Genomic DNA, 26,207 nt, shown 5'->3' with positions numbered 1-26,207 from the left:
ACTTAATGACTACAGTAATTCAAGTTATATGTAGATCTGGCACATGAATCTATATAAACTTACAGGTGGCTGTTTGTGCAAGTCTAACAACTCCCGAACATGACTTCTTAGCATATTCTGACACTTCCACATTTCATTTAGTGCCCTGGATATAAACAAAATAAATCAAAATATATAACTAGACCAGACATATGTTAAAGAATAAAAACATCTGACTATACATACACAGCATAAGCTAAACGTACTGTAGAACTAAGGGCAAAAACAGTTTGTTTTTTTTAGAGAGCCCCATTGAGTAGATTTCCCTTCACCTCCAGCCCCAAAGCCAAAAAAGGAAGCGGGCAGAAATCCCTCCAAAGTGGGAGAACTAGTGTCCCACATGGAAAGACCTTCCCTCCAATATTTTCCTGGGATTATGTTTAACTTTTTATGCAAACAGGACAAATAGAGAGAGTGAATCTCCATAACGGAACAGGGACAGACAGCAGTAAAAACCTCGCCAATCCAAGTACAAAGAAAAAAAAAAAAAAAAAAGGCAAGCAGTACAAGAAATAAAAGCCCCAGATAACATAGCCAAAAAGATAGTGCTTAGCCTATTAAGGGTTTCAAATATTTACTGTTACTTTCGAGGTATACAGTGTTGTGTGTTTAGGTAAAAATGACAGAACACAATAGACCCACATCATTAATTACTCACTTTACAGCATTAGGGTCCAAACTAGCGTACAAATAATATAGACATTTCATTCTTTCTTCTGTTTCCAGATTGTGAGGAACTAGGTACTGAGCAAAGATTTTCTCTACAAGTAACCTGAAATGAGAAAATGTTACTACTGTATTGCAAGTACATGTAATTATTCATTTGATTTACATTTTATATGCTACCACCTAGTCTAGAACTCTAAAATATGTCAATATGATGAAAGACATGCAGCTGAATTCAAGGGGGAAGGAAAAAAAAAAAAAGCCGCAAAGAGTTAAAGCAATCTAGACAGTTAATTTTGTTCCACTGCCTTTCCCTAGAATGCACATCTGCTGCTAGAAATGCTCACTCTGGAACAGTGAGGGGCTTATTTTTAGGAACACATATACCATTATCTGCAGCAAATTGCAATTTTACTCCACACCGCAGCCCGCATTTTCCCACAACGTTTTCTAGGCTTAATGCTGCGCACAGGATATTTCTTAATGACAGTTTAATGTAATTCTTCAATACATGAGTATTTCCCCATGTTTTCTCTCTTAAACAGCAATTACAAAAAACACATTTGGATCAGCCAGAAATCCAGTATGCACCTAACTTCCTGTTTGGGCTAACACAACACACTGCCTTTTCTATACTGAAATCCTAACAAGCACTGCAGACCGAGTCTCTGTTGGACTACTGAATTTCATCTGTCCTTCACTGTTCTGCCACTCTACATAAATACAGAAAATAACTTACAGCTACATGTACTGACAAATATGCGACTATGTAAACACACATGGATGTTTTGAGGTTGGGTTGACATACACTTTAAATCACCTAACACAGTACTTCATATTTATGACTACTGGGGACTCAAAGCACAAAATATGAAGGGAGAAGCAGAACAGCAGTAAGACCAAACACACCCAAAAACAGAAAAGGGAATTTCACTGCAAAGTTGCTTGGCAACACCTTCCACCCAAAAATGGCGCCACAGAGGTGTGAACACCAACCTGTTAAAAATTAGTTAACGTGTGAAGAGAAGACCAGGTAGAAGCCTTAAACACTTGAATAGACATTTTATACTGAATATCCCAGGAAGAATTCCTGGGTAAATCGGCCTTGAAGGGGAAAAAAGGAACTTTGCGACAGTCCAAGACCCTGAGATTCCTCCTGGAAGGACTTGCCTACAGAGGATTGATGATCATTAACAGCTATCACCTCTTGAGGATGTTCCTCCAACGCCTCATCTTCATACAAAAAGGAAGGGAGGGAAAAAGTACCCACACTGGATCTAGGCATTTCAAGCCAGGAAAAACCGCTAAGCGTTGATCGCACAAACCAGAAGCAGCTGCAAAAACTGCTCCCTCGACACAAAGTGAAGGATTGTGTCACTGAAAGCAAAGAACGAACTACCAGATAAGCGCAGGGATTCAGAACTACTGTGACCCTTCAGGGAGCTATTACAGAGTGTAATGTGCAGGGGGGCCTCCATACCTGATTGACAGATTTGGAAGCCCACCCCATTGTCCCCATAGGGCTAAAGACCACAAAAAGAACTCAGACATTCGAAGGCACATCCATCACTTAAGGTCACTACCTAAAAACTCAGGCTTAGCCAAGCTGGGAGGGGTTTTGCCTGGGCAAGGATTCTTGCCTTTTTGGCCAGCATTCAACCATCTAAACGTGACATCATAACCCAAGTAGTCATGACTATGAAGTCCTCCCATGTCCTGTGATGTATGATTAAAGGCTTATTCAAAAGGTCCCTCAGCCCTATACAGTGTGAAAAGCCATTTATTTACCTTCCTGTCCCAACCATGAGCTACGTGCAGGCAGCCAATATGAATGAATGGGCATGCATCGGCTGTAAGGACAGGACCTGGATGCACAGGCTCTGCATTGAGGACCAAGCACTCATCTCTGTGAACCGGTCAAATTCAGCTGTGCTGACAAGTCAGTATCCATTTACTCAAACAAGCTGCCCTGTCTTATCACACAGCGGAAGCAAAAGAATGTTACATCAGTTCCACTTTCAACGTGAAACGTCTTCACTTTCACACCTGAAAATCATGTAGTGTTTCTGGTTTTATTGCCCAACCACCATAAAGATAGATACAGTATCTCACAGAAATGAGTATACCCCTCACATTTTTGTAAATATTTGATTATATCTTTTCATGTGACAACACTGAAGAAACAACATTTTGCTTCAATGTAAAGTATTGAGTGTACAGCTTGTATAACTATGTAAATTTGCTGTCCCCTCAAAATAACTCAACACACAGCCATTAATGTCTAAACCGCTGGCAACAAAAGTGAGTACACCCCTAAGTGACAATGTCCAAATTGGGCCCAAAGTGTCAATATTTTGTATGGCCATTATTTTGCAGCACTGCCTTAACCCTCTAGGGCATGGAGTTCACCAGAGCTTCACAGGTTGCCACTGGAGTCCTCTTCCACTCCTCAATGAGGACATCACAGAGCTGTTAGATGTTAGAGACCTTGCGCTCCTTCACCTTCGGTTAGAGGATGTCCCACAGATGCTCAATAGGGTTTAGGTCTGGAGACATGCTTGGCCAGTCCATCACCTTTATCCTCAGCTTCTTTAGCATGGCAGTGGTCGTCTTCGAGGTGTGTTTGGGGTCATTATGTTGGAATACTGCCCTGTGGCCCAGTCTCCAAACAGAGGGGATCATGCTCTGCTTCAGTATGTCACAGTACATGTTGGCATTCATGGTTCCCTAAATAAACTGTAGCTCCCCAGTGCCGGGAGCCCCAGACCAATGACACTCCCACCACCATGCTTGACTGTAGGCAAGACACACTTGTCTTTGTACTCCTCACCTGGTTGCCACCACACACACTTGACACCATCTGAACCAAATAAGTTCATCTTGGTCTCATCAGACCACAGAACATGGTTCCAGTAATCCATATCCTTAGTCTGCTTGTCTTCAGCAAATGGTTTGCGGGCTTTCTTGTGCATCATCTTTAAAAGAGGCTTCCTTCTGGGGCGACAGCCATGCAGACCAATTTGATGCAGTGTGTGGTGTATGGTCTGAGCACTGACAGGCTGACCCCCCACCCCTTCAACCTCTACAGCAATGCTGGCAGTACTCACACGTCTATTTCCCAAACACAACCTGTGGATATGACGCTGAGCACGTGCACTCAACTTCTTTGGTCGACCATGGCGAGGCCTGTTCTGAGTGGAACCTGTCCTGTTAAACTGCTGTATGGTCTTGGCCACCATGCTGCAGCACTGTTTCGGGGTTTTTCAGCTCCTCCGAGTTCTTTGCCATGAGGTGCCATGCTGAACTACCAGTGACCAGTGATAGAGAGTGAGAGCGGTAACACCAAATTGAACACACCTGAGACCTTATAACACTAATGAGTCACATGACACCGAGGAGGGGAAAAATGGCTAATTGGGCCCAATTTGGACATTTTTACTTAGGGGTGTACTCACTTTTGTTGCCAGCGGTTTAGACATTAATGGCTGTGTACTGAGTTATTTTGAGGGGACAGCAAATATACACTGTTATACAAGCTGTACACTCACTACTTCACATTGTAGCAAAGTGTAATTTCTTCATTATTAGTCACATGAAAAGATAGAATAAAATATTTACAAAAATGTGAGGGGTGCACTCACTTTTTCTGCAGACTTCTGCGCACTTCAGCATGCGCTGACCCCACTCTGTCATTTTATGTGGCCTACCACTTGGTGGATGAGCTGCTGTTGTTCCCAGTTGCTTCCACTTTGTTATAATACCACTAACAGTTGACCGTGGAATATTTAGTAGGAAGGAAATTTAATGGATGGACTTATTGCACAGGTGGCAACCTATCATGGTACCACACTTGAATTCACTGAGCTCCTAAGTGACCCATTCTTTCACAAATGTTTGTAGAAGCAGTCTGCATGCCTAGGTGCTCGATTTTATACACCTGTGGCCATGAAGGTAATTGGAACACCTAAACCCAATGATTTGGAGGGTTGGCCCAAAACTTTTGGCAACATAATGTATCTAAGAAGGTTGCCATTGCTGAGCTTGTAACAATGAAGATTGCCTATCTCTAGGTACAACACATTCTCACAGTCTGCAAGGAAGCAGGCAGAAAAAGCCAGAATTCATTTCAGGTCAGTTCCCCAGAAAGTACTGAAGCCATTGCCATCTTAAGAAATCAGCAATGGCAGACTGCATAATTTTGGCATGTGTTTTTATTTTAAGAATTAAATAGAAATGTAAGGCAGAATATAAGGTGGAAGCAACACAGAAGTAAAGCGTTACAATAGGTATGAGCTAGATAACTGTACATGATTTTTTTTTCTATTGTAGACACTGCAAGGAATCAGCCTGTCTGTAGCTCCAAAAAAATGTCCTCAAATATTTCAACCTCTGAGCTCAGGGGAAAAAAAAGCTCTAGACACCGAAGTGTGCAAGCTAAATGAGGACCACCATATAAGGCAGTTCCGTTTCATCAGAATAGAAACCTAAGCTATGAAACAAAAGAATTAACAAGTGAAACTCAAAAACCAAACTAACTCACACATCTAAAATTGAGGCATTATACAAAATGGATGCCAGTTAATAAGACATTTGTCCTTACAAATACCGTATCAAAAAATCATAAAGGCCAGTCAAAGTTTAAAAAAATGAATTTTTATATTCTGTCAATGCTTTGGAACAGGGGTAGGGAGACTTGGAACTCCAGCTGTTGAGAAACCACAGATCCCATCATGTCTCTATCTCTGAGCCATTACTTTGGCTGCTTGCAATGTTTGGGGTCCAAGTCTTGCAATGTTTCATAGGATCTGTAATTTCACCACAGCTGGGCTGCCGAGATTACCTACCCCTGCTCTGTAAGAATGAAGCAGCATCTAGCTCAGGGGTGGGCAAACTTTTTGACTTGAGGGCCGCAATGGGTTCATATATTGGACCCGGGGGCCGGACCAAGAGTAGATGAATGATGTGTATGTGTCATCCATAGTAAGTATAGTAATATTCCCCCATAGTAAGCATAGTAATTCATCCCCCATATAGTAATTCATCCCCCATATAGTAATTCATCCCCCCTATAGTAATTCATCCCCCCTATAGTAATTCATCCCCCATAGTAATTCATCCCCCATATTAAGTCCCCAAGTCCCCCGTGTCAATTCACTTACCTTTGCTCCGCGCGTTCCTCTCGCCGTGTTCCCGCGCCGTTCCGGTGTAGCATGAAAATCTGTCTCCTATGAGGATCTGTCCCCCTGGACGTATCTGCGCATGTGCCAGTTTCAGGCATTAGCAGCCGATCGGCGATCTCCGGCACATGCGCAGATACGTCGAGGGGGACAGATCCTCATAGGAGATAGATTTTCATGCTACACCAGTCTTCAGGGCGGACCGTGAGAGGAGCCTAGCAGGAGCCTAGCTCCGCGGGCCGGATTAAAAGGTCCGCCGGGCCGTATACGGCCCGCGGGCCGTAGTTTGCCCATTGCTGATCTAGCTTCTGTATCTCACAAGAAAAGCTCATTCTCTACTTGGAAAGCCAAGCAAATAAGCAAGCGATCCTCTAATGGACTGTTTCCTCTTCATGGTAGCTCACGCTTGCTCAAAGGCTAATTTCCCAGCCTTTTAACCAGGTTTATAGGATACCTACTTGTCATCAATGCTGTTTTGATAATAAATATGTAGAAGTTTATCCTTTATCCAGTTCACTTTGTCTGCAGCTTCCTTCCCAGCTTCAGCATGCAGGCAGTACTTCTTATATAGCTGGGCAAGACCCATCATTGCTTCTTTCCTTACTCTCCACTAGAGGGAGAGAGAAATACTTATTGAGACACTGAATGGTTGACGTCAATAAGTTGGGTACAAATGTCACTTTGCAAAAACGCATTACCTTAGATACTACTACTTAGCAACAACCATAGTCGCATTACACATTTGTAATTGTAAAAATACACTGCTGGCAAAAAAAAGGAGGAGGCATATTTAAAAAACAAAAAAAACACCTGAAGGCCAGTGGGATTAATGCCCTGTCCCACAATCTTGGACCAGTCCTTTAGCATGAGCCAAAAACGCTAAAACCAAGACAGGCCACAGTAGCATACAGACCACGAGTAAGCAGAATGGTAGCAGCCTTGTTAAGATTGTGGTAGATCCACTACAGGTGCAGCGGGCCCCTTCTAAAGAAAGCCCTCTGTAAAGGGGAAGAGGATAGAAGTGTTTTTGAGGGACAAAAGTGCTAAACAGGTGTCCCCAATCCTTTTACATAGAATTTACAAGGTTGAGGAAACACCATGCACAGCTTAAAATATGATGCTAGATTTCACACTTTCAGCTCTCGCCTCAAAGCAGTATTATTCCCCAAACAAAAATGTAATATATTGCAGCTTACAAATCCTTATATGTGGTCGCTGCATTAGTTTATTTTAGGCTCCCCCCCGTTTTCACCTGGTAATCTGGCCAGTAACATGCTTCCTGTATTAGCGTAACCCCAGTCTGGATGAATAAGCACAGGGGGCACATTTGGAAAACAGTAATGTCAGTTGGGGGGAGGAGAGTGTTAGATGTACTAACATATTTAGATATACTAACAGATTGAAGCCAAACTTCTGCCAACACTTTATAAGGCTCTATGCACACTAGTGTTTTTTTTATGCTCCTAGAAGCTAAACAGCATTATCCTATGTGTCCATGCACACTATTTTAGGCTAGTAGCATTTTTCAAGCTTCAGCATTTAAGGGCAGAAAAATAAAATTGTTTTTGTGAGGTTTTGGGAGTTTCTCAGGCAGAAAAAAAAAAAGAAGAAAACTTAACGCTACTAAAAACACTCCTAACAGCTTTTTTACAGCCTTTGTTTTCTACGTGTACTGTAAAAACACCACTAAAATGCAAGCGCTCCTAAACACTTCAAAATGCTACTAAAAAGGGATAAAGGTTTTACATAAACGAAAAAAAAAAAAAGATCATTGTAAGCACCCTTGCTAGTGTTAAATTATTTATCTAATACCTGTATACTAAAAAATCTGCAGGACAGCTTGTTCTTTTGAAAAATAGACTTACCAGCTGGATCACCAAGTGAAAATAGAAGAAAGCAAGCCTAAGAAAGAATTGGTAAACTGCAATATAAAGGTTTGCTTTTGGGTTCAATACCGCTTGAAGAGGGAAATAAAGTCTCAAGATTATTGGACTAATCTAATAAATTACACTCTTAAACCTGAATTGAACATGAGTTTCGGCTCCTAGGGGGAAAAAAAAGGTAACAATGCAACAAACACACAAAGCAGTAAACAAGTTTCCAAAAAACAATTCTCACTTGAAATCTCAAATTCACAACGCACAGAAGCAGACATTCTGTCTTACCCTTTTATCCAATGTTCTCTCACGCACAAACCCTAGTAGCTGGTCATTTACTAGAGAAAGGTCTTTCCTCCCAGCAGTAATTATAGTTACTATAACATCATGCCGAATTGCTTCCTCGGGATCGTGCGACCTCACCTTCAGGAACTCTGCAGACAACATAGCAATGTATCAAAATATTTGTGTATAGATATGTATCCAGGAGAAAAAGATACAATGAGTTGTGCATGTAAAATCAATGCTGGGGTACGAATTTTACCAGATAATTTACTTAGGAAAGTTTATTCTATTGTGCTCAATGGGTAAAACAAGGGGTCTCCAAACTATGGCCGACCAAGTTTTAAGGAACTGCAAGACCCAGGAGGCATTGAAAGACTCTGACAGCCACAGAAAAGACTCTCAGAGGCATGATGGGACTTGTAGTACTTCAACAGCTGGAGGGCCATAGTTTGGAGACCCCTGGGATAAACTAAAAACACTGAGGGTTTACTTTCGGTCTACTGTTAAGAGCACAGAACCAAAATTAAAGTGGTATTAAAGGACATATATAAAACCCACACAAATATGTTTTACTTACCTGCTTTGTAATTATTTTGCACAGAGCAGCCCCTATCCTCTTCTTGGGTTCCACCCAGCTCTCCTGGCCCCAACCTCCTGCCCCCAGAACAAGCAGCTTGCTATAAGGGCGTACCCAAGCAGGCTCACTCCTGAGCCGCTGTCCATTCACACACAGAGCCAACGGCTCCCACTGTTGTCTCAGGCAATAAGGGAGAGTCCCCGGAGAGCTGAGGCTCTCGTGCACATCGCTGGATCGCGATGGGGGTTCAGGTAATTATTAGGAAGGCTGCCGCACAAAGTAGGTTTTTTACCTTCATGCATGGAATGCATAATGGTAAAAAACTATGAGCTTTAACAACCACGAAGATATTTGTATAGACACCATAAAATGTTTTCTTACAGAGGATATGATTGGGGATGCCACGCGGGAGAACCATTATACAAGTCTTCAGTGATCAGAGACCAGGAATCCAACAATCTCTGGAAGGGCTCGCTTATACTTTTGGAAGTTTCTGAAAAATGATCTGGAAGATCACTTTTAAGAGAATGGCATTCAGGGACTGGTAAAGGAGCCATTTAAATGGCTTTTTTAACAGATTAATTTTTAAAAAAAATTAAAATACAAAAGCAGCTCCATATACTTTTGAGTCGGCTGCTCACTGAACACGACAGGGAATAACTTTTTGCTGTGGAATGTGCACAACTACAGTCGTAATGTTATTTTTAAGGCAGGCAGTCAGAAGGAGGTAAATATGGTTCAACCATCAAATGGCTGGCTGACCACAAGTGTAAATGAGCCCAGAAAGGATGGAAAGTGCAGAGATCTGGTCCTCAACGGTATGAGAGGGCCAAATGGTGGTCTGGACCCAACAGGTGAAAAATGAAGGATCCATTCCAAGGAGGAACTCTGAAAGTTTCTAGACCCAAACAAAGCAAAGTACACCTACAATGTCCAGTGACAGACCTCGTGGGAAAGACTTGAATATTGCAGGGATAATACTCTTAACCACTAGCCCTCCAGAAGATTTACCCGCTTTCTGACCGGGCCATTTATTGCGATACAGCACTGCGTTACTTTAACTGATAACACAGGTCTGCGACTAAAAAGCTGTTTAATTATTTTCATCTAATTTCCATGTGTTTTGGTGTGCTGAAAACAAATAAAATATTGAAAAAACTCCTAGACGTCATGATTTGCCACAAGATGCAAAATTGTCTTCAAATTAATCAAATTTTTTTAATTTTTGGTATTTTTTTATATTATGGGTTTTTAACCAAAATATAAAGACCAAATTACTATTAATTAATTCACATAAGTGCATTTAAGATACAAAATGCCAAAAAAACCTTAAAGGGGTTCTCCGAATTATGTAAAAAAAAATATAGCACTGTAAATCTGATCGTCAGCAACATATACATAAGCTAAGCAAGTTTTAAAATTCTATTTCCTCATTTCCCTAGTTCTCTTCTGGCCCTTAGTTGTTATTTGCAGGTAAACAATCTCTGTCCCTCCCCCCCTGCAAAGGGGGTGAATACAAGTGCTGCTCTGAGTGACATGTCTGACTACTGGGATACTCAGCAGCATGCTGTATGTGTAAGCCTCAGCCCTGAGTCTGTGCTTCTAATGGTAGAAGGGGTTAATCTTTCCTGAAGAATCCAGTGGGTGGGATACCAAATATCCTTGTTTTCTGTGTCTATGGGACAGTCGAGACCGACAAAATCACTGGACCAAGAAGAGTTGGCAGCCGAGGGTGCTAACAGTCGGTGAAAAAAATGTCCTCAGTGAAACTTTAGTACTTTCCCATAAATTTCCTCTACCACCTCTCCACATAAAATTGGGATTGATGAAGCAATTCGTAAAATCACTTCCAAGAGATGGAGAATGCTTCAAATACTTGGTCACCAAGTTTCCAGGCCTGTCAGAGGCAAAATTGAAGGAAGGTGTGTTTGTTGGACCAGACATTAGAAGGCTTATAGTTGATCAAGAGTTTGTCAATACCATGACGGATCCTCAAAAAGAAGGGATTGCATTTAAAGAAGTCGTACAGAAATATTTAGGCAATAACAAAGATCCTCACTACAAAAAGATTGGACGAATGCTGAAAGCATTTCAAGCTTTAGGTTGCCTGAGTTTGAAAGTGCATTTCCTCCAGTCTCACCTTGACTACTTTCCTGAAAATTTGGGAGCTGTGAGTGAGGAACAAGGTGAACGAATCCACCAAGACATTAAAGAGATGGAAAAGAGATACCAGGGAAAATGGAGCATTACAATGACGGCAGATTACTGTTGGATGCTTCAGAGAGACATTCCAGATGCTACTCACAAGCGTAAATGCACCAAGAGGAGCCTCACAGGGAAGAAGAATCGAGTTTAGTGTGTGTAGGTGAGCTCATTTCAGTTCAAAAAAGGATTTTCATGAAAAAATTGTAATAAAACTTTAATTTTAGAAGTCTATTTCCATTTATTTTGAGGTATTACCTTATTTAACATAGTTACGTAAATTGTCAGGAAACGCGATGTCCTATGACAAAATGGAGGTCATTTTCGGATTCAGCACACCAAAAAACAAAGATTATGTGGAATAACCAAAACAGCTCTTGAAAAAATTTTTTTTGCAGACCTGTGTAATTGGTCATCCAACACTGCACCCAAATTAAATTTATGTGCACATTCTAAGTCCCCCACCTGTGACAAGTCCTGGAACACCTGAGTACAAAGACCACTCTACCAAGTACAGGTGCGGTCAGCTGTGAATTTGCCTGTCAATGGTCTACCCTAGAAATGGGCACAGTTGACAGGAACTGCTCTACTTGCATTGCTGCAAGCAAGACTCCCTGATAATTGATGTACACCACCGCCATGGTATCGTCTGACAATCCAGGGCGACTGACCTTATACCAGCTTAGTCCAAAGCTGGAGACATATCCAAAATCACCCAAAGTGCCAGGATGTCCACCAGAACAGGAACAGCCTTGGTGTCAATTGGATTGATTTGCCCCCCCCCCCCCCTTCCCCAATGACAAAATGTCTTGTTGCAGATTCCCTAAATGGAAATAAGCAAACAGAACTGCCTAAAAATAGGCTACCAGACCCAAGATTCCTGCAAAATTAGTCTTGGCTGGTTGCTGGACTGGTGTGCATAAACCCAAAACTGGAGCGTAAAGTCTGATTGGTTGAAGCCACCGACGACTGTTAAATGTCCAGTATCTATCTGAACCTCTGTAAAATCTGGAGATTTCGATCAATAGTCCCTCGCCAACTGTTCCCTGAACATTGACCAGGTAGCCACAAACTCGATACCTTGTGAGTGCATGGGCAAACATTGAAGCCAGCACCTTGGTCGGAGGACAAGCTGAAAGGGGCACAATTATAACGCAGGGTCCCACCTCAAGGCACAGAAAAGATGGCTAAATGCAAACTGCCTCCCTTATGTCCACTTAGGTCAAAAAGTCCCCTTGACACAGTGAGACAATAATGGATCTAATTTATTCTAACCAGAATTTTTGGACACAATTAGGCATTTAAGGCTTTAAAGGTGCAGAATGGGGCTAATACTCTTGAATTGCTCTATGAATTTGGGAATGATAAACAGGTTGAAACACCTGAAAAATTCCACAGCGGGGACTAGGGAGATGACTCTTGGGCCAAGAGTTCAGAGGGAGCACGATGAAGATTGGCCAGGCATTAAAGAGACACTGGAAGATTGGAGGAGAAATCGCTAGGACAGGTAGGGAACAAAACTTGAGCTTGTAATCTTTTGATACCACCTCTTGTACACAAACGTCGGGTATACAAGATGTTGAAACCTCCGCAAAGGCCAGAAGACATTCTCCAATATGCACACGGGGGAGCACTTTCATGCTTAGGATGGTTTGATCAAGGATTTGAGTAATTTGACATACCAGGTCATACAAGTGTCATGAAAGTCGAGGATGTATACCAGGTTATGCAGGTCTCAAACATGAATTATGAGAGTGTAGTGAAGTGAAAAAGGGATGCTTTTGAGAAGTTGCAAAAGATGAGGACTTGCGAGCAAGCTCCTTAAGCTTTTTTCACTAGGGAACATGGGTATGATTACCCTTAGTAGCACCCCTGATGACAGAATCCAACATTATCCTTCAAAGGCCATGCAGAAGAAACACTTCTTGCAACTGAGTCTTGTAGTCCAGCAATTCAGCCACCAAGGCCTGCACAAGTGGCAGGACACCATTATGAGAAGACAAGAAGAAAATGTAAAGTAAAATACATCAGGTCCACACATCTATCTGTGGGCCATGGTCAGCATCGGTCCTATCATAGTGAAGGGATTTAACCCATTCAGTCATTATCTGGCACAAAAGAACTATTGCCAGAATCGGGTGCAAAGTGAAGCCTGCCAATGAGAAGAGGCATAAAAAGAGCTTACGTCTTATCAGTGGAGTCCATAAAGTGGTTGTAAACTCTTACATATACCCAGTGAAGGGACTAGCATCAGGTGATACACAGTGACAAAACAAATCCTCCTGCATAAGTTTATTTGCAATGAATTAAAACTTTTTTGCGCTGCTATGTATGTAAAAAACCCCAAACAGCTGTTTACACTTTAAAAATAAATCTAAAATGATGAGCTACACAAATACCTCCCTCCCATGGACATACCTATATACAAAACTGCAAACAAATAATATTGCAAGTATAAATAAAATATCCCATGTGAAAGTCTCTTAATTTTTATTCATTATACAACATGCTCTTATATTCTTGTGAAAGAATATTCACTTCCCCTCCTCCACCTATCACCAGATAAGCTCTTACCTTGTATGTATGACACAAATAAAAACGCAAGGTAAAAAAAAAAAAAAAAAAAAAAAAAAAAAACACCACACATGGTATGTATATGTCCCCTTTAAATGGGATCTTCACCCTTCCAGCAGGATGCACTTCTTATCCTTCACTTATCCCGAGGACAACAGAAAGTAAAAAAGTAATCCAGAGTGTTTACCCAATAAAAACCTTAACTCTCATCCACTCTTTTAAAACAAAACTCACGTTTTCCTGTGCACGTTAGCAGACCCACATATAATCACAAATTACAAGCATCACTGCCATAGAACCCCAATCACAAAAGCAGTACCGCACTTGGTATATACGTCATCCAAAGCACCACCCCAAAGAGTTTCCTCACAGGGACACGTGACTTCCACAGGGGGATCATGAATGGATGACCAGAATTCCTCTAACAGCCTGGGTCTGGGAGCCAACATTTTGGAGACCTATTTTGGCATCTATCAGTGCCATTTTGCCACAGATCTTCGCTATAGAAGTATATAGATTCCATTGCTTGGCACCATTTAATTGTAGATCCTATCATTATAATTTTGTAATCGATCTGACGGTACGGTGGATCTAAAATGTCTACATGCCTCTACACAAACGTTACATTAAATTTCTGTGATGTAAAAAAATGAGACAAAGATAAATCATTTCAGAACTTTTTTCATCTTTAATGTAACCTATAAACTGTACCATATACAGTATAATAAGGTTGCATAAGTGTGCACACCCTTAAATACTTTGTTGAAGCCCCCTTTGATTCTATTCCAGCACTTAGTCTTTTTGAGTTCAAAGTCTATCAGCATGGCACATCTTGACTTCACAATATTTGCCCACTCTTCCTTGCAAAAACACTCCAAATCTGTCAGATTGCGAGGACATCTCCTATGCACAGCCCTCTTTAGTTCATCGCACAGATTCAGGTCTGGGCTCTGGTTGGGCCATTTCAAAAAACTTTCATCTTCTTCTGGTGAAGCCATTCCTTTGATTTGGATGCATGCTTTGGGTCGCTGTCATGCTGAAAGATGAAATTCCTTTTCATGTTCAGCTTTCTAGCAGAAGCCTGAAGGTTTTTACCAATATTTACTGATATTTGGAACTCTTCATAATTCCCTCTACCTTGACTAAGGCCCAAGTACCAGCTGAAGAAAAACAGCCCCAAAGCATGATGCTGCTACCACCATGCTTCACTATGGGAATGGTGTTCTTTTGGTGATGTGCAGTGTTGTTTTTGCCACAAACATATCTTTTGGGATTATGGCCAAAAAGTTCACCCTTGGTTTCATCAGACCATAACACATTTTCCCACATGCTTTTGGGAGACTTCAGATGTGTTTTTTGCTAAAATTTAGCCGAGCTTGGATTTTTTTTTCCTTCATAAGAAAAGGCTTCCATCTTACCCCATAGCCCAGACATATGAAGAATACGGGAGATTGTTGTCACATGTACCACACAGCCAGTACTTGCTAGATATTCCTGCAGCTCCTTTAATGTTGCTGGAGGCCTCTTGGAAGCCTCCCAGACCAGTTTTCTTCTAGTCTTTTAATCAATTTTGGAAGGATGTCCATTTCTAGGTAATGTCACTGTTGTGCCATATTTTCTCCACTTGATGACTGTCTTCACTGCGATCCATGGTATACCTAATGCCTTGGAAATTCTTTTGTGGCCTTCTCCTGACTGATACCTTTTAACAATGAGATCCCTCTGATGCTTTGGAAGCTCTCTACGGACCATGGCTTTTGCTGTAGGATGTGACTAAGAAAATGTCAGGAAATGCCTACTAGAACAGCAGAACTTTATTTGGGGTTAAGTATTAGCAGTTAAATGCTACAGGGCGGCACCTATGCGCAAAATCACGTATATGTGATTTTGCATTTCCGGGTAGGGGGCGCACACACACGCCCCACCATTCGCGGATGTCAATCACCGGGTCCCGGACGGTAATTACCGAGCATCTGCGACGGGAAGGAAGATTGTTTTGTTTATACACAATCTTCCTCCCTGTCAGCTCGCTGTGCACAGTACAGCCATCCTGATCAGTGAGCTTACAATGAAGTACACACCCCACACCCCCTAGTAAAACACACAGTTAACCCTATGATCACCCCTCACATTAACCCCATCCTGCCCAGTGCCATTAGTACAATGTCAGTGCTTTTTTTTTTTTTTTTTTTAGCACTGATCACTGTATTGGTGTCACTGGAGATGTCAGTGACACCAAGTTAGTTCCTCCCCAGTGTCAGAATGTCTGCCGCAGTCACGCTAAAAGTCGCTGATCACCGCCATTAGTAGTAGAAAAAAAAATCCCATTATCTATACCCCCTTTGTAAATGCTATAACTTGCACGTAAACTAATTAATTTACACATATATTTGTTTTCACCAAAGACATGTAGCAGAATACATTTTGGCCTAAATTTATGACAAAATTTGAGTTTATTGGATATATTTTATAACAAAGTAGAAAACGTTTTTTTTTTAATTTTCAGTCTTTTTTCATTTATATCACAAAAAAAAGAAAAAACCCAGTAGTGATAAAATACCACCAAAAGAAAACTATTTGTGTAAAAAAAAAAAAAAAAGGACAAATTTTGCTTGGGTACAGCGTTGCATGACCACGCAATTACCAGCTGCAATAGCGCAGTGGCAAAAAGCAAAAAATGGCCTGGTCAAAAAAAGGGAAAACCTCAACTGAAATTATAAGAGCCTTGTTATACGATAGCCAGAACCACTGCTAAATGGATCACTTAGTGACAAAACTGCTCATTAAGAGGGTATAGCGGCTTCAAGCATTTTGGATGTGCAAAAACCCCATTAGGATGCATCCAATTATACAGGAAACAAATCAAAAAGAGGTTTGGAGGCCCTGGGACTCAAGGCCAGAGAAAAAAATAAACTAATCTTTTTAGGGTGTGGCACACTATCAATAGGAGCCAAAATGGTCCTATTTAAATTAAAAGACAACTGCAAACCTAGGCAGCTGGTGGACAACACCCAAGACCAGAGGGATTATGCAGCAGGAGAGGTCACTCAGTACGGACTCAGTTTTCATTTTAATTTGGGTATCATCAGCGTTCTAGGGTCGTATTTAAAACTGAGCAGTTTATGCGATCTGTAGCACACTGCACCTGCATTTTACAAGTCATTCATAAAATGCAGGCTGTTGTGTAGAGTATGCAGTGTCCTTTGAAAAGTTCTCAGCGGTAAACAGTCAGCAGACCGGGGGGTGAAGAGGGAACAACCAAAGTATTCCCCTAAAGACATAGTTCACCTTTACCAAAAGGAAAATAAAGCCTATGTAGATAAGAGACATCTGAAGACAAACTTGTACAATTTTGACCAAAGTTTAAAAATGGCCTTGCTATAGAGGTATGTAAAATGGCCTACACCATGAAGCCTGACTGATTAAAAAAAAACTCCCAGAAATTGCATCTCCTCATTCAGCCTTGTTGTTACGACGTTGCTAAAGACATGCCCAGCTTTTTCAGTCAAGGTTTCAGGAGATACGTAAATGGTTCACACCTATAGGACTCCAGACATCCCTTATCTGCACAGGCATTTCTTTTTGCTAAAGGTTACCTATGCCTTAAAGTGGTTTCATTTGCCTGGTTATGCATTGTGATGAGGAGAGATACAAATCCTATGAGAGGTAAAACAGATCTCATATGCTCATTTCATCTGAGTATTTTGCTGTTTGCCCGGGAAGTTATGCTTTAACACAGACCCTTACTTTTCCCCGATGAGCACATTAAACTTTGCAGAGGAGCAGCAAAGTAGTCAGACACTCCCCAGGACTAATTAACCACTTGAAGACCAAGCCTTTTCTGGCATTTTTTGTTTACATGTATCAATATTTTTTGCTAGAAAATGTTTTAGAATCCCCAAACATTACATATTTTTTAAGCAGAGGAGCTAGAGAATAAACTGGTGGGTTTTGCAATTTTTGTTATGTCACACAGTATTTACTGAATTTTAATGCAAAGAAATACAATATTTTACCCCATTATGTGTAAAATATAAAAGATATTACGCCGAGTAAATAGATACCAAAACATGTCAAGCTTCCCCTCCCACTGCTTGTAATAGCAATCTAGTTAACCACTATGATTGCTATTACAAGAGAACCGATCATCAGCTCGAACAGAAAAATGGTACCAGGATGAAGGCATCACCCCGATGTAACAGCTAAAAATCTAACGACGTATGTGTACGCCGCTGAAGTGGTTAACTTGGTGTTTCAGTGGGGAAAAAAACCCTCAAAAATAAGCAGATCTCCTCTGTTCCCTGAGAACGTACCTGTAAGATCTTTAGCCAGATCTGGATGGTTCATTAAGCAGTGGCTTGCAAATTTTACACTTTCCAATCTCACAGGTACGTGGATATCATTAAACCTAGTTAGGAAAAAAAGGCAATGAATTATTAATAAAAATAAAATGCAAATTAAAAGCACTTCCTCACTTAATGGGGTGAAAAACAAACAAAAAGGGAGGGAGTCCACTGAACACTTCATGCATTTAAACAGTTTATAAAAGTAACATATTATAGAATAATTCCAGGCATCGGCATGTTATACAAAGTTTCTTTGCTCCAGATTAGCCCAACGTAACTATGTATATGAAGTATCTGGCCGATGCCTCTGGAAGTTGAAAATCACTGAAGATGACATTGCTACTCTTGTGATCTCCGCTTTTGGGTCCCGTGCTGAGCGGCTGGCCCAATGCATTGTGAATAAAGGAGACCAGCCACTCATGGGCACCATTTATAGAATGCTTTGCATTTCTGAATGAATGCAACGTATTCTCTGACTGAACAGGGTGGAGAGCATGACATTACAGCCCCTCTTCTAATCAGAGAAAGCTTTGCTGTCATTTAGAAAACCACAAAGCATTCTCTAAGCTGTCCCCATGCCAAGCAGCCAACCTCCTGTGTTCACAATGCAGACACCCTGAAGTGGATCACATCTTTTCCTGGAAAAACCATTAGCCTTTCATCTGGTTCTAATGCGGTCAATAAAACAAATTGTATTAGGTGTCTGGTATAGAAATTTACATAATTTTCACATTAGGTATTTAAAACAAAATATACATTAGAGATTTCAACAACCATTTCATTGTAAATTATTCAGACAATATTTTTTTTATCGTTGAACTAAATTTTGCCAGAATTTGGAATGAATTTCTCATAAAACCAACTCATGTAACTAAAATACATGAGCATTTGAAGAATACAATTCTTCAAAGGAAAGGGGTTACATTACATTTTTTTTAATGTAACATCAAATTTTAATACAAATGGTTTTCTGAGATAAGACTATATATGTAGAAATATTAAGCTACTCTTAACTGAATTGCAAAGAAAACAATGCATCTTCTATTAAAATTAGATCTTTAGATTTAGCCTTTGTTCACATCTTCACAGTTCGGCAAGCCACATTGGCACGGGCACAGCATTCCATTCATTTAAATAGGTTGCTGTACCCACTTCACAGAAACTACATGGTGCTATGGCACCAGCATGCGGGAAACTGCACTGGGTTTTTCAGTGCGTGGGGGTGCCATTAAAAGTTGGATGTTGATCATTATTATTATACACAATTTATATAGTGCCAACAGTTTGTACAGCACTTTACATTATTAAGGGAGACAGTATAAATTACGATAAAGTTCAATAAGGCAAAGGGGGGCCCTCCTCATGAAGCTTACGATTTAAAGGGAGGGGGAAGTGCTACAAAAGGTAATAGCAGCAGGGGATGATCTGAAGAGGGGGCCAAAGTACAGTTTTTAGGTGGAGGTGGGGTAGGCTTCACCTGAATAAATGCGTTTTCAAGGATCGCTTAAAAGGCCGGACATACTGGGTTAGGTAGCTCCAGGGAATAGGAAAGGTTCTAGAGAAGTCCTGAAGAAGAGTATGGGATGAGGTCAGGAGGGAGCTAGAGAGCAAGATGTCTTGGGAGGAGTGGAGAGGACAATATGGGTGATAGCTGAAGATGAGGTTGGTGATGTAGCTTGGGACAGGGTTATGGATGGCTTTGCATGTTGCGGTTAGTATTTTGAATTTTATATGCAGGGCTAGTGGAAGTGACTTGGAAGCTGTGGGAGGTTATCCGCTGGCTCAGGGAATAGGTGTAGAGAGAACAGAAGAGACCCAAGGCCGGAGCCATGGGGTGCTTCAACTGAAAGAGGAAGAGCAGAGGAGATAAAAGTTGTAGGTGACACTGAAGGTGCACTGAGATAGGTAGGAAGAGAACCAGAAAAGAGCCGAGTTGTGGAGGCCAAGAGAGTGGAATTTAACCACTTTCCGACCGCCCTATAGCAGAAGTACTGCTACAGGGCAGCAGGGATGCGCAAAAATCACATACATATATATATATATATATATATATACACACACACACACACACACACACACAAACGTGCTTTTGTAGTTCCGGGTAGGGGACACGCGTGCGCTCCCTACGCGCGCCGGTATTGGCTCCTCGGCATGTCAATAACTGGGTCCCAGCCGCCAATTCTTGGCCTGAACTTGGTTATCATCAGCAGAACTGATAGGGGAGAGGCCTGTATATAAACAGCACAGATCTCTCTCCTGTCAGCACGAACAGGCTGCTTTGTATTGCTATACACAGCAGAGCAATACAAAGTTAACATTGTAAGTTAACATAACAGCGCCATATCACAAAATATGGCCTGGTCAGGAAGTGGGGGGGGGGGGGGGGTAAACCCTCTGGCAAGCAAATGGTTAACGAGGAGTGGGTGGAAGACTGTGTCAAAGGCAGCAGAATGGTCTGAGTATGGAGTAAGAACCTTTAGTCGCAACATCTGCTCCTCTGATGACCATGTTGCCTGAACTGAACGGTGCTCCAGGGCACCCACCTAGCACGACAGGCTGGCATCCATCACCAAAACCTTTCAAATCATCAGAATGAAGGATTTCTAAGTATACAGCATCTATGTGCATATCCATTACAGGGCAGGCCTAGTCTTGAGTCAGATACATTAGCAGATCGAATAACTGGTGGCATTCATCCCAAATTGACAGGATATTAACCTGCAACACTCTGGAGTGAAAACTAGGCAATAATGGACCGCCTGAAAGGGGGCTACTAACATTTTTAGCACCTACATTCAAGCCCGGTTGAGTAATTCCCAAAGACTGCAAGGACTCTATCTGGGCTAGAAAAGACAGGCAAATGTCCTGCAGAGGTAGTACCCACGCCCATGCCGAGTTGAGCAACAAGCCCAAGTATTCAAGACATTGCGTAGGAACCAGGGTTGATTTCTGAAGCTTCCGTACCCAGTCAAACTACTCCAGGACTTGAACTGTGTGCTGGACATTTCAGGTCAGTTTCTGAGTCAATTGCAACCTGAGGAGCAGGTTGTCCAGGTAACCGACAATGGGGGTACCCCGTATGCACCACCTGTGCCTCCTGGGCACCAAAATCTGCCCATCTTTTACGTTGCACGATCTAAGTGCCCATATGCGTCTGAGGCCTATAGTGCTAGTGTAGTGCCTCAAAAATAAAGATACGTGGATTGAAGCCAATCCACAGACCACTGTCTCAAGAGGACAACGGGCCTTATAAAACAAAGGACATTGGGAAATACGTTTTCTGTATTACTTTTTAACCACTTGCCTACCAGAACTTTTACCCCCTTTCTGCCCAGGCCAATTTTCAGCTTTCAGTGCTGTCTCAATTTGAATGAAAATTGCTCAGTCATGCAACACTGTACCCAAGCAAATTTTTTACATTTTTTTGAGACAGAGTTTTCTTTTGGTGGTATTTATTTTTTGCTGCTAAACAAACTAAAAGAGTGCAAATTAAAAAAAAAAAAAAGTTTCTTAGTTTCTGTTATAAAATTCTGGAAAGAAGTAATTTTTCTCCTTCACTGATGTGCACTAATGAGGCTCCTGTGTTGGGCACTGATAGGCATCACTGGTGGATACAAAGGCAGCATTCATATATGGCGCTGTTAAATACCGCTTACCGGCTCTTCTCTCCTCACACGCTGTCAACGTGAGTAGAGGACTGCCGATAACTGGCATTTCCTATTTACATGCCATCAGCTGTGATTCCCAGGGACACAGCGCACCACTGACCACTGCACTGCGCGCCCCCGGGGACATGTATGCGCAGCTAGAGTTGGAGGACGTCATTTGCCGTCCTCCCAGAACAAGAGAACCAGCGCCATCCTGTCATTTCCTTATATGGCGGGCGGGAGGCAGTTAATCTTTTGATGTTTCTTACCAGAAGTTTGATCCCACTTGAAATGAAATGGCTATATATTTTTTTTTTTAACAATCTGTGTAGCTATAAAACCCCTTAAAGTAGATCTTTACCTATAACAGCTTAATAAAAAAATGTTCTTTAGCAAGGAACATACATTACACATAATTATGCAACCAAACTTAATGTGTTGTAAATTGCCCCTAGAATTGTTCCCGTTTCTTCTTGCTGGAGGATGCTATTTTTACTGAAACCCAGTGCCCCGATTTTCAGCACAGTGCCGAAAAACAAAAGGCAACTGAGCATGTGCACAGCAGGGTAAGACAGTTAATGGATTTTAAACATTATACAGGCTTATTTTGAATGTTTTACATAGCTATACACGCAAAAGGGGCCGGCCTAAAATAATCTGGTCAGACTTAAGTTTCTGACTGTAAGGTTGAACTTAAGTCAGGAAATTAAGTCCTATATACTGTTTAAAATCTAGTAAGACCCTGCCTCACCCTATTCTGCACATGCTCAGTTGCTCTCTATTCTTGGCACTGTGCCCAAAATCAGAACCTCTAGAGGCCAATAGTGTCTTATCTCCCCGATTCTCTCTCCACTGGCAGCCTGTGAACTTCAGCACTGCAAAGATTCTGTGAACCTTCCTCTCTAATTTTGTCAAGACATACAGTGCCTTGAAAAAGTATTCATACCCCTTGACATTTTCCACATTTTTCCATGTTACAACAAAAAACATAAAATGTATTTTATTGGGATTCTATGTGATAGACCAACACAAAGTGGCACATAATTATGAAGTGGAAGGAAATGATAAATGGTTTTCAAAATTTTTTACAAATAAATATCTGAAAAGTGTGGCGAGCATTTGAATTCAGACCCTTTACTCAGATACCCCTAACATCTATCGGAACCAACTGCCTTCAAAAGCCACCTAATTAGTAAATAGTGTCCACCTGTGTGTAATTTAATCTCAGGATAAATACATCTGTTCTGTGAAGCCCTCAGATGTTTGTTAGAGAACATTAGTGAACAAACAGCATAATGAAGGCCAAGGAAAACAGACAGGTCAGGGATAAGGTTGTGGAGAAGTTTAAAGCAGGGTTAGGTTATAAAAAAAATATATCAAGCTTTGAACATCTGACGGAGCACTGTTTAATCCATCATCTCAAAATGGAAAGAGTATGGCACAACTGCAAACCTACCAAGACATGGCCGTCCACCTAAACTGACAGGCCGGGCAAGGAGAGCATTCACCAGAGAAGTAGCCAAGAGGCCCATGGTAACTCTGGAGGAGCTGCTGAGATCCACAGCTGAGGTGGGAGAATCTTTCCACAGGACAACTATTAGTCGTGCACTCCACAAATCTAGCCTTTATGGAAGAGTAGCAAGAAAAAAGCCATTGTTGAAAGAAAGCCATAAGAAGTCCCGCTTGCAGTTTGCGAGAAGCCATGTGGGGGACACAGAAAACATGTGGAAGAAGGTGCTCTGGTCAGATGAGACAAAAATTTAACTTTTTGGCCTAAAAGCAAAATGCTATGTGTGGCGGAAAACAAACAGTGCACATCACTCTGAACACACCATCCCCACCATGAAACATTATGGTGGCAACATCTTGTTGTGGGGATGCTTTTCTTCAGCAAGGACAGGGAAGCTGGTCAGAGTTGATGGGAAAATGGATGGAGCCAAATACAGGGAGAACTTGCAAAATCGCAGGGTATTCAAATACTTCTGTTCCTCATTGTAGCTAAAAAGATTTGCAGCTGTAATTGCAGCAAAAGGTGGTTTCTACAAAGTATTGACTCAGGGGAGCTAAACACAAATGCACGCTACACTTTTCAGATATTTGTAAAAAGTTTTGAAAACCATTTATCATTCTCCTTCCACTTCACAATTATGTGCCACTTTGTGGTGGTCTATCACATAAATTCCCAATAAAATAGGTTTACGTTTTTGGCTGTAACACGACAACAAAAATGGAAAATTTCAAGGGGTGTGAATACTTTTTCAAGGCACTGTACAATCAAGGCTGAAAAAGTACATATTTAAATTACAGAAAGGGACAGTTTTTGAGACCAAGGAGATGGGGAGAGTTTCCAATAAAGAGTGACTGCTCTGGGTTCTAAAGGCTGTATACAGAAAGAAGCAGGAGCATTGCCAGAGGCAATTTATAGAACATGGTAATTTTTGTAGCATAATTATAAATGTGTAATGTAGGTTCCTTTGTTATCCGCTTCAATACTGGGTACTTTTACCCCTTTCCTGTCCAGGACAATTTTCAGCTTTCGGTGCTCTCACAGTTTGAATGACAATTGCACGGTCATGCAATATTGTACCCAAACTACATTTTTATAATTTTTTTTTCACACAAACATAGCTTTGTTTTGATGGTATTTAATATTCACTGTGTTTTTATTCTTTGTTAAAAGACTGAAAATTTTGAAGAAAAAAAAAAAAACCCCAAAAAATAATCCACAAGCTTTTCTTCGTTTCTGTTATAAAATTTTGCAAATAAGTAATTGTTCTTCATAGAATTTAGGCCAAAAAGTATTCTGCTACATTTCTTTGGTGAAAATAACCCAAATTAGTGTATATTTAGTCTTTAGGAGAGTTAGAGAGTCCACAAACTATGGTATATATATATCTGAAAAAAAAATCGATCAATCCTACTGATGGTACTGATCTCATTTTGTAAGGCCCAAAAATGTCAGGACAGTACAGATATTCTCCAAATTACTCCTTTTTTGAAAGTAGACAGTCCGAGGTATTTCGTAAGAGGCAGAGTTTCTTGAAGTTGTAATTTTTTTGTCAGGCTTTGAAAAAAAAAAAAAAAATAAATAATCAAAATCCCCCCCACCTACTGTCACCATGCAGTACAGCGTCATCATATAACTGGTGTAGCAGTGATCAGGGACACGGACTGGTGATTGTATGTGTGTGTGTGTGTGTGTGTGTGTGTGTGGGGGGGGGGGGGGGGGGGATTGTGACCAGTGAATATAATGCTACCATAGCAACACTGTACTACTCTGGAGAAGTGATCAATATTTTACTTTATCTATTTGTTATGATTGCCTATAGCAGTGAATTTCACTGCTATAGCAAGCATTTAACTGAATGAAATCAATTCAGTGCTTTTTTTTGTGTTGAGCTGTAATTGGCCACAGCTAATCATGACACAGATGGGCTGTGATTGGCTCACTCTGTAAATGTGATCACTGTGACCAATCACAGCTAACACAATTGTATACAATGGATGGCATGAAAGGAAGCCATCCATTGTTTACAATTGTCATGTGATCTGCTGTGAATGGTCACATGGTACGGACAAGGGCCAGTTCACAGATCGGTCATCGGTTGCATCCTATGGAAGTTCACCTTTTGGACAAAAATAATAAATGCACTTTTGCGGGTAAAAAAAAAAATAATGCCCATTTATTTTTGTCCAAAGGAGCATGGAAAGCATTGCACTAGTGATTAGTAGATCGCTGATGCCATGCAGGTCTCCTGCAGACCTGTCAGAATATGTGCAAGCCTTACGGGATGTATGGTCAAGCAGATATACTGACAGGAAGCTTCAATGAACTACCATGGCCCTTCACAGTGCCGTGGTAGTTCATTCAAAACTACAAACAAGTGAAAATATGCAGTGCTAAATTTTTCACTGGAGGATCTTGAGGTTTCCCTCTTTATACTGGCAGCTCTCCATCTATACCGCAACCCAGCGCTCATATAGCTTGTTCTTTTTATTCAAAACTACAGGCCCACAGCTGCTAAGGCTGCCGAGACTTGTAGGCAGTCATTCACAGAACTCTGTGTATTCTGGCGGAGCCCCACACGGCCACACTGTTTTCAAATCTGACATAATACGGAGAGACGTTTCCCCGTACTGTCAGATAGAAGGGGGGTGGGGTCAGGCACTGCTGTGGCTATGGGAACATGTAACAGATGGAACATGTAAAATGTTCCAAAGGTGAACTTACCCTTTAAGTACCAGGCCTATTCTGACACTTGACTCCTACATGTAAAAATCAGGTTTTTTGCTAGATTACTACTTAGAACCCCCAAACAATATATATTTTTTAGCAGAGACCCTAGAAAATAAAATGGTGGTCGCAAATTTTTCAGAAAAAAAAAAAACACTTTAATGAATTCAAAAAACAAAAACAAAATAAAACATAACCCAATTTTTTGTAAAATATGAAAGATGATAGGCCGAGTAAATAGAAACCTAACATGTCATGTTTAAAATTGTACAGACTCCTGGAATGGAGCCAAACTACAGTACTTAATCTCTCTAGGCAACGATTTTACAGGTTACTAGTTTAGAGCTACAGAGGAGGTCTAGTGCTAGACTTATTGCTCTTGCTCTGACATTCGTGGCGATAGCTCACGTGGTGTTGGTTTTTTGTTGTTTATTAGGTTTTATTTTTTTTAACACTGCGTATCAAAATTTAGTTTATCACTTTAGTTCCTATCACAAGGAATTTAAACATCCCTTGTGATAGAAATAAGCAGTGAAACATCCCCTATATGGTAAATAAACCCCCACATCTCTCCTCTACAATG

The 26,207-nt window shown here is 41.1% G+C and overlaps 1 protein-coding gene across 2 annotated transcripts in view; it reads right to left on the bottom strand.

Annotated features, from left to right (window-relative positions):
* The window catches only part of PDS5A (PDS5 cohesin associated factor A), a 143,292-nt gene that overhangs the window by 60,617 nt on the left and 56,468 nt on the right, over positions 1–26,207 (bottom strand). For both annotated transcript variants that reach the window (XM_089654028.1, XM_089654027.1), the window contains exons 10-14: positions 17,711–17,805; positions 8,048–8,193; positions 6,341–6,492; positions 698–811; positions 64–145 (exon numbers count right to left, since the gene is read on the bottom strand). In XM_089654028.1, coding sequence (XP_089510154.1) covers positions 64–145; positions 698–811; positions 6,341–6,492; positions 8,048–8,193; positions 17,711–17,805 — 589 coding nt within the window. The remainder of the gene's footprint in view (positions 1–63; positions 146–697; positions 812–6,340; positions 6,493–8,047; positions 8,194–17,710; positions 17,806–26,207) is intronic.

This window comes from Staurois parvus, unplaced genomic scaffold (assembly GCF_062004578.1).
Source record: "Staurois parvus isolate SC_StPar_1 unplaced genomic scaffold, SC_StPar_1.0 ptg000734l, whole genome shotgun sequence".
In the NCBI taxonomy this organism is placed as follows: Eukaryota; Metazoa; Chordata; class Amphibia; order Anura; family Ranidae; genus Staurois; species Staurois parvus.
This window is presented reverse-complemented; position numbering and strand designations above follow the sequence as displayed.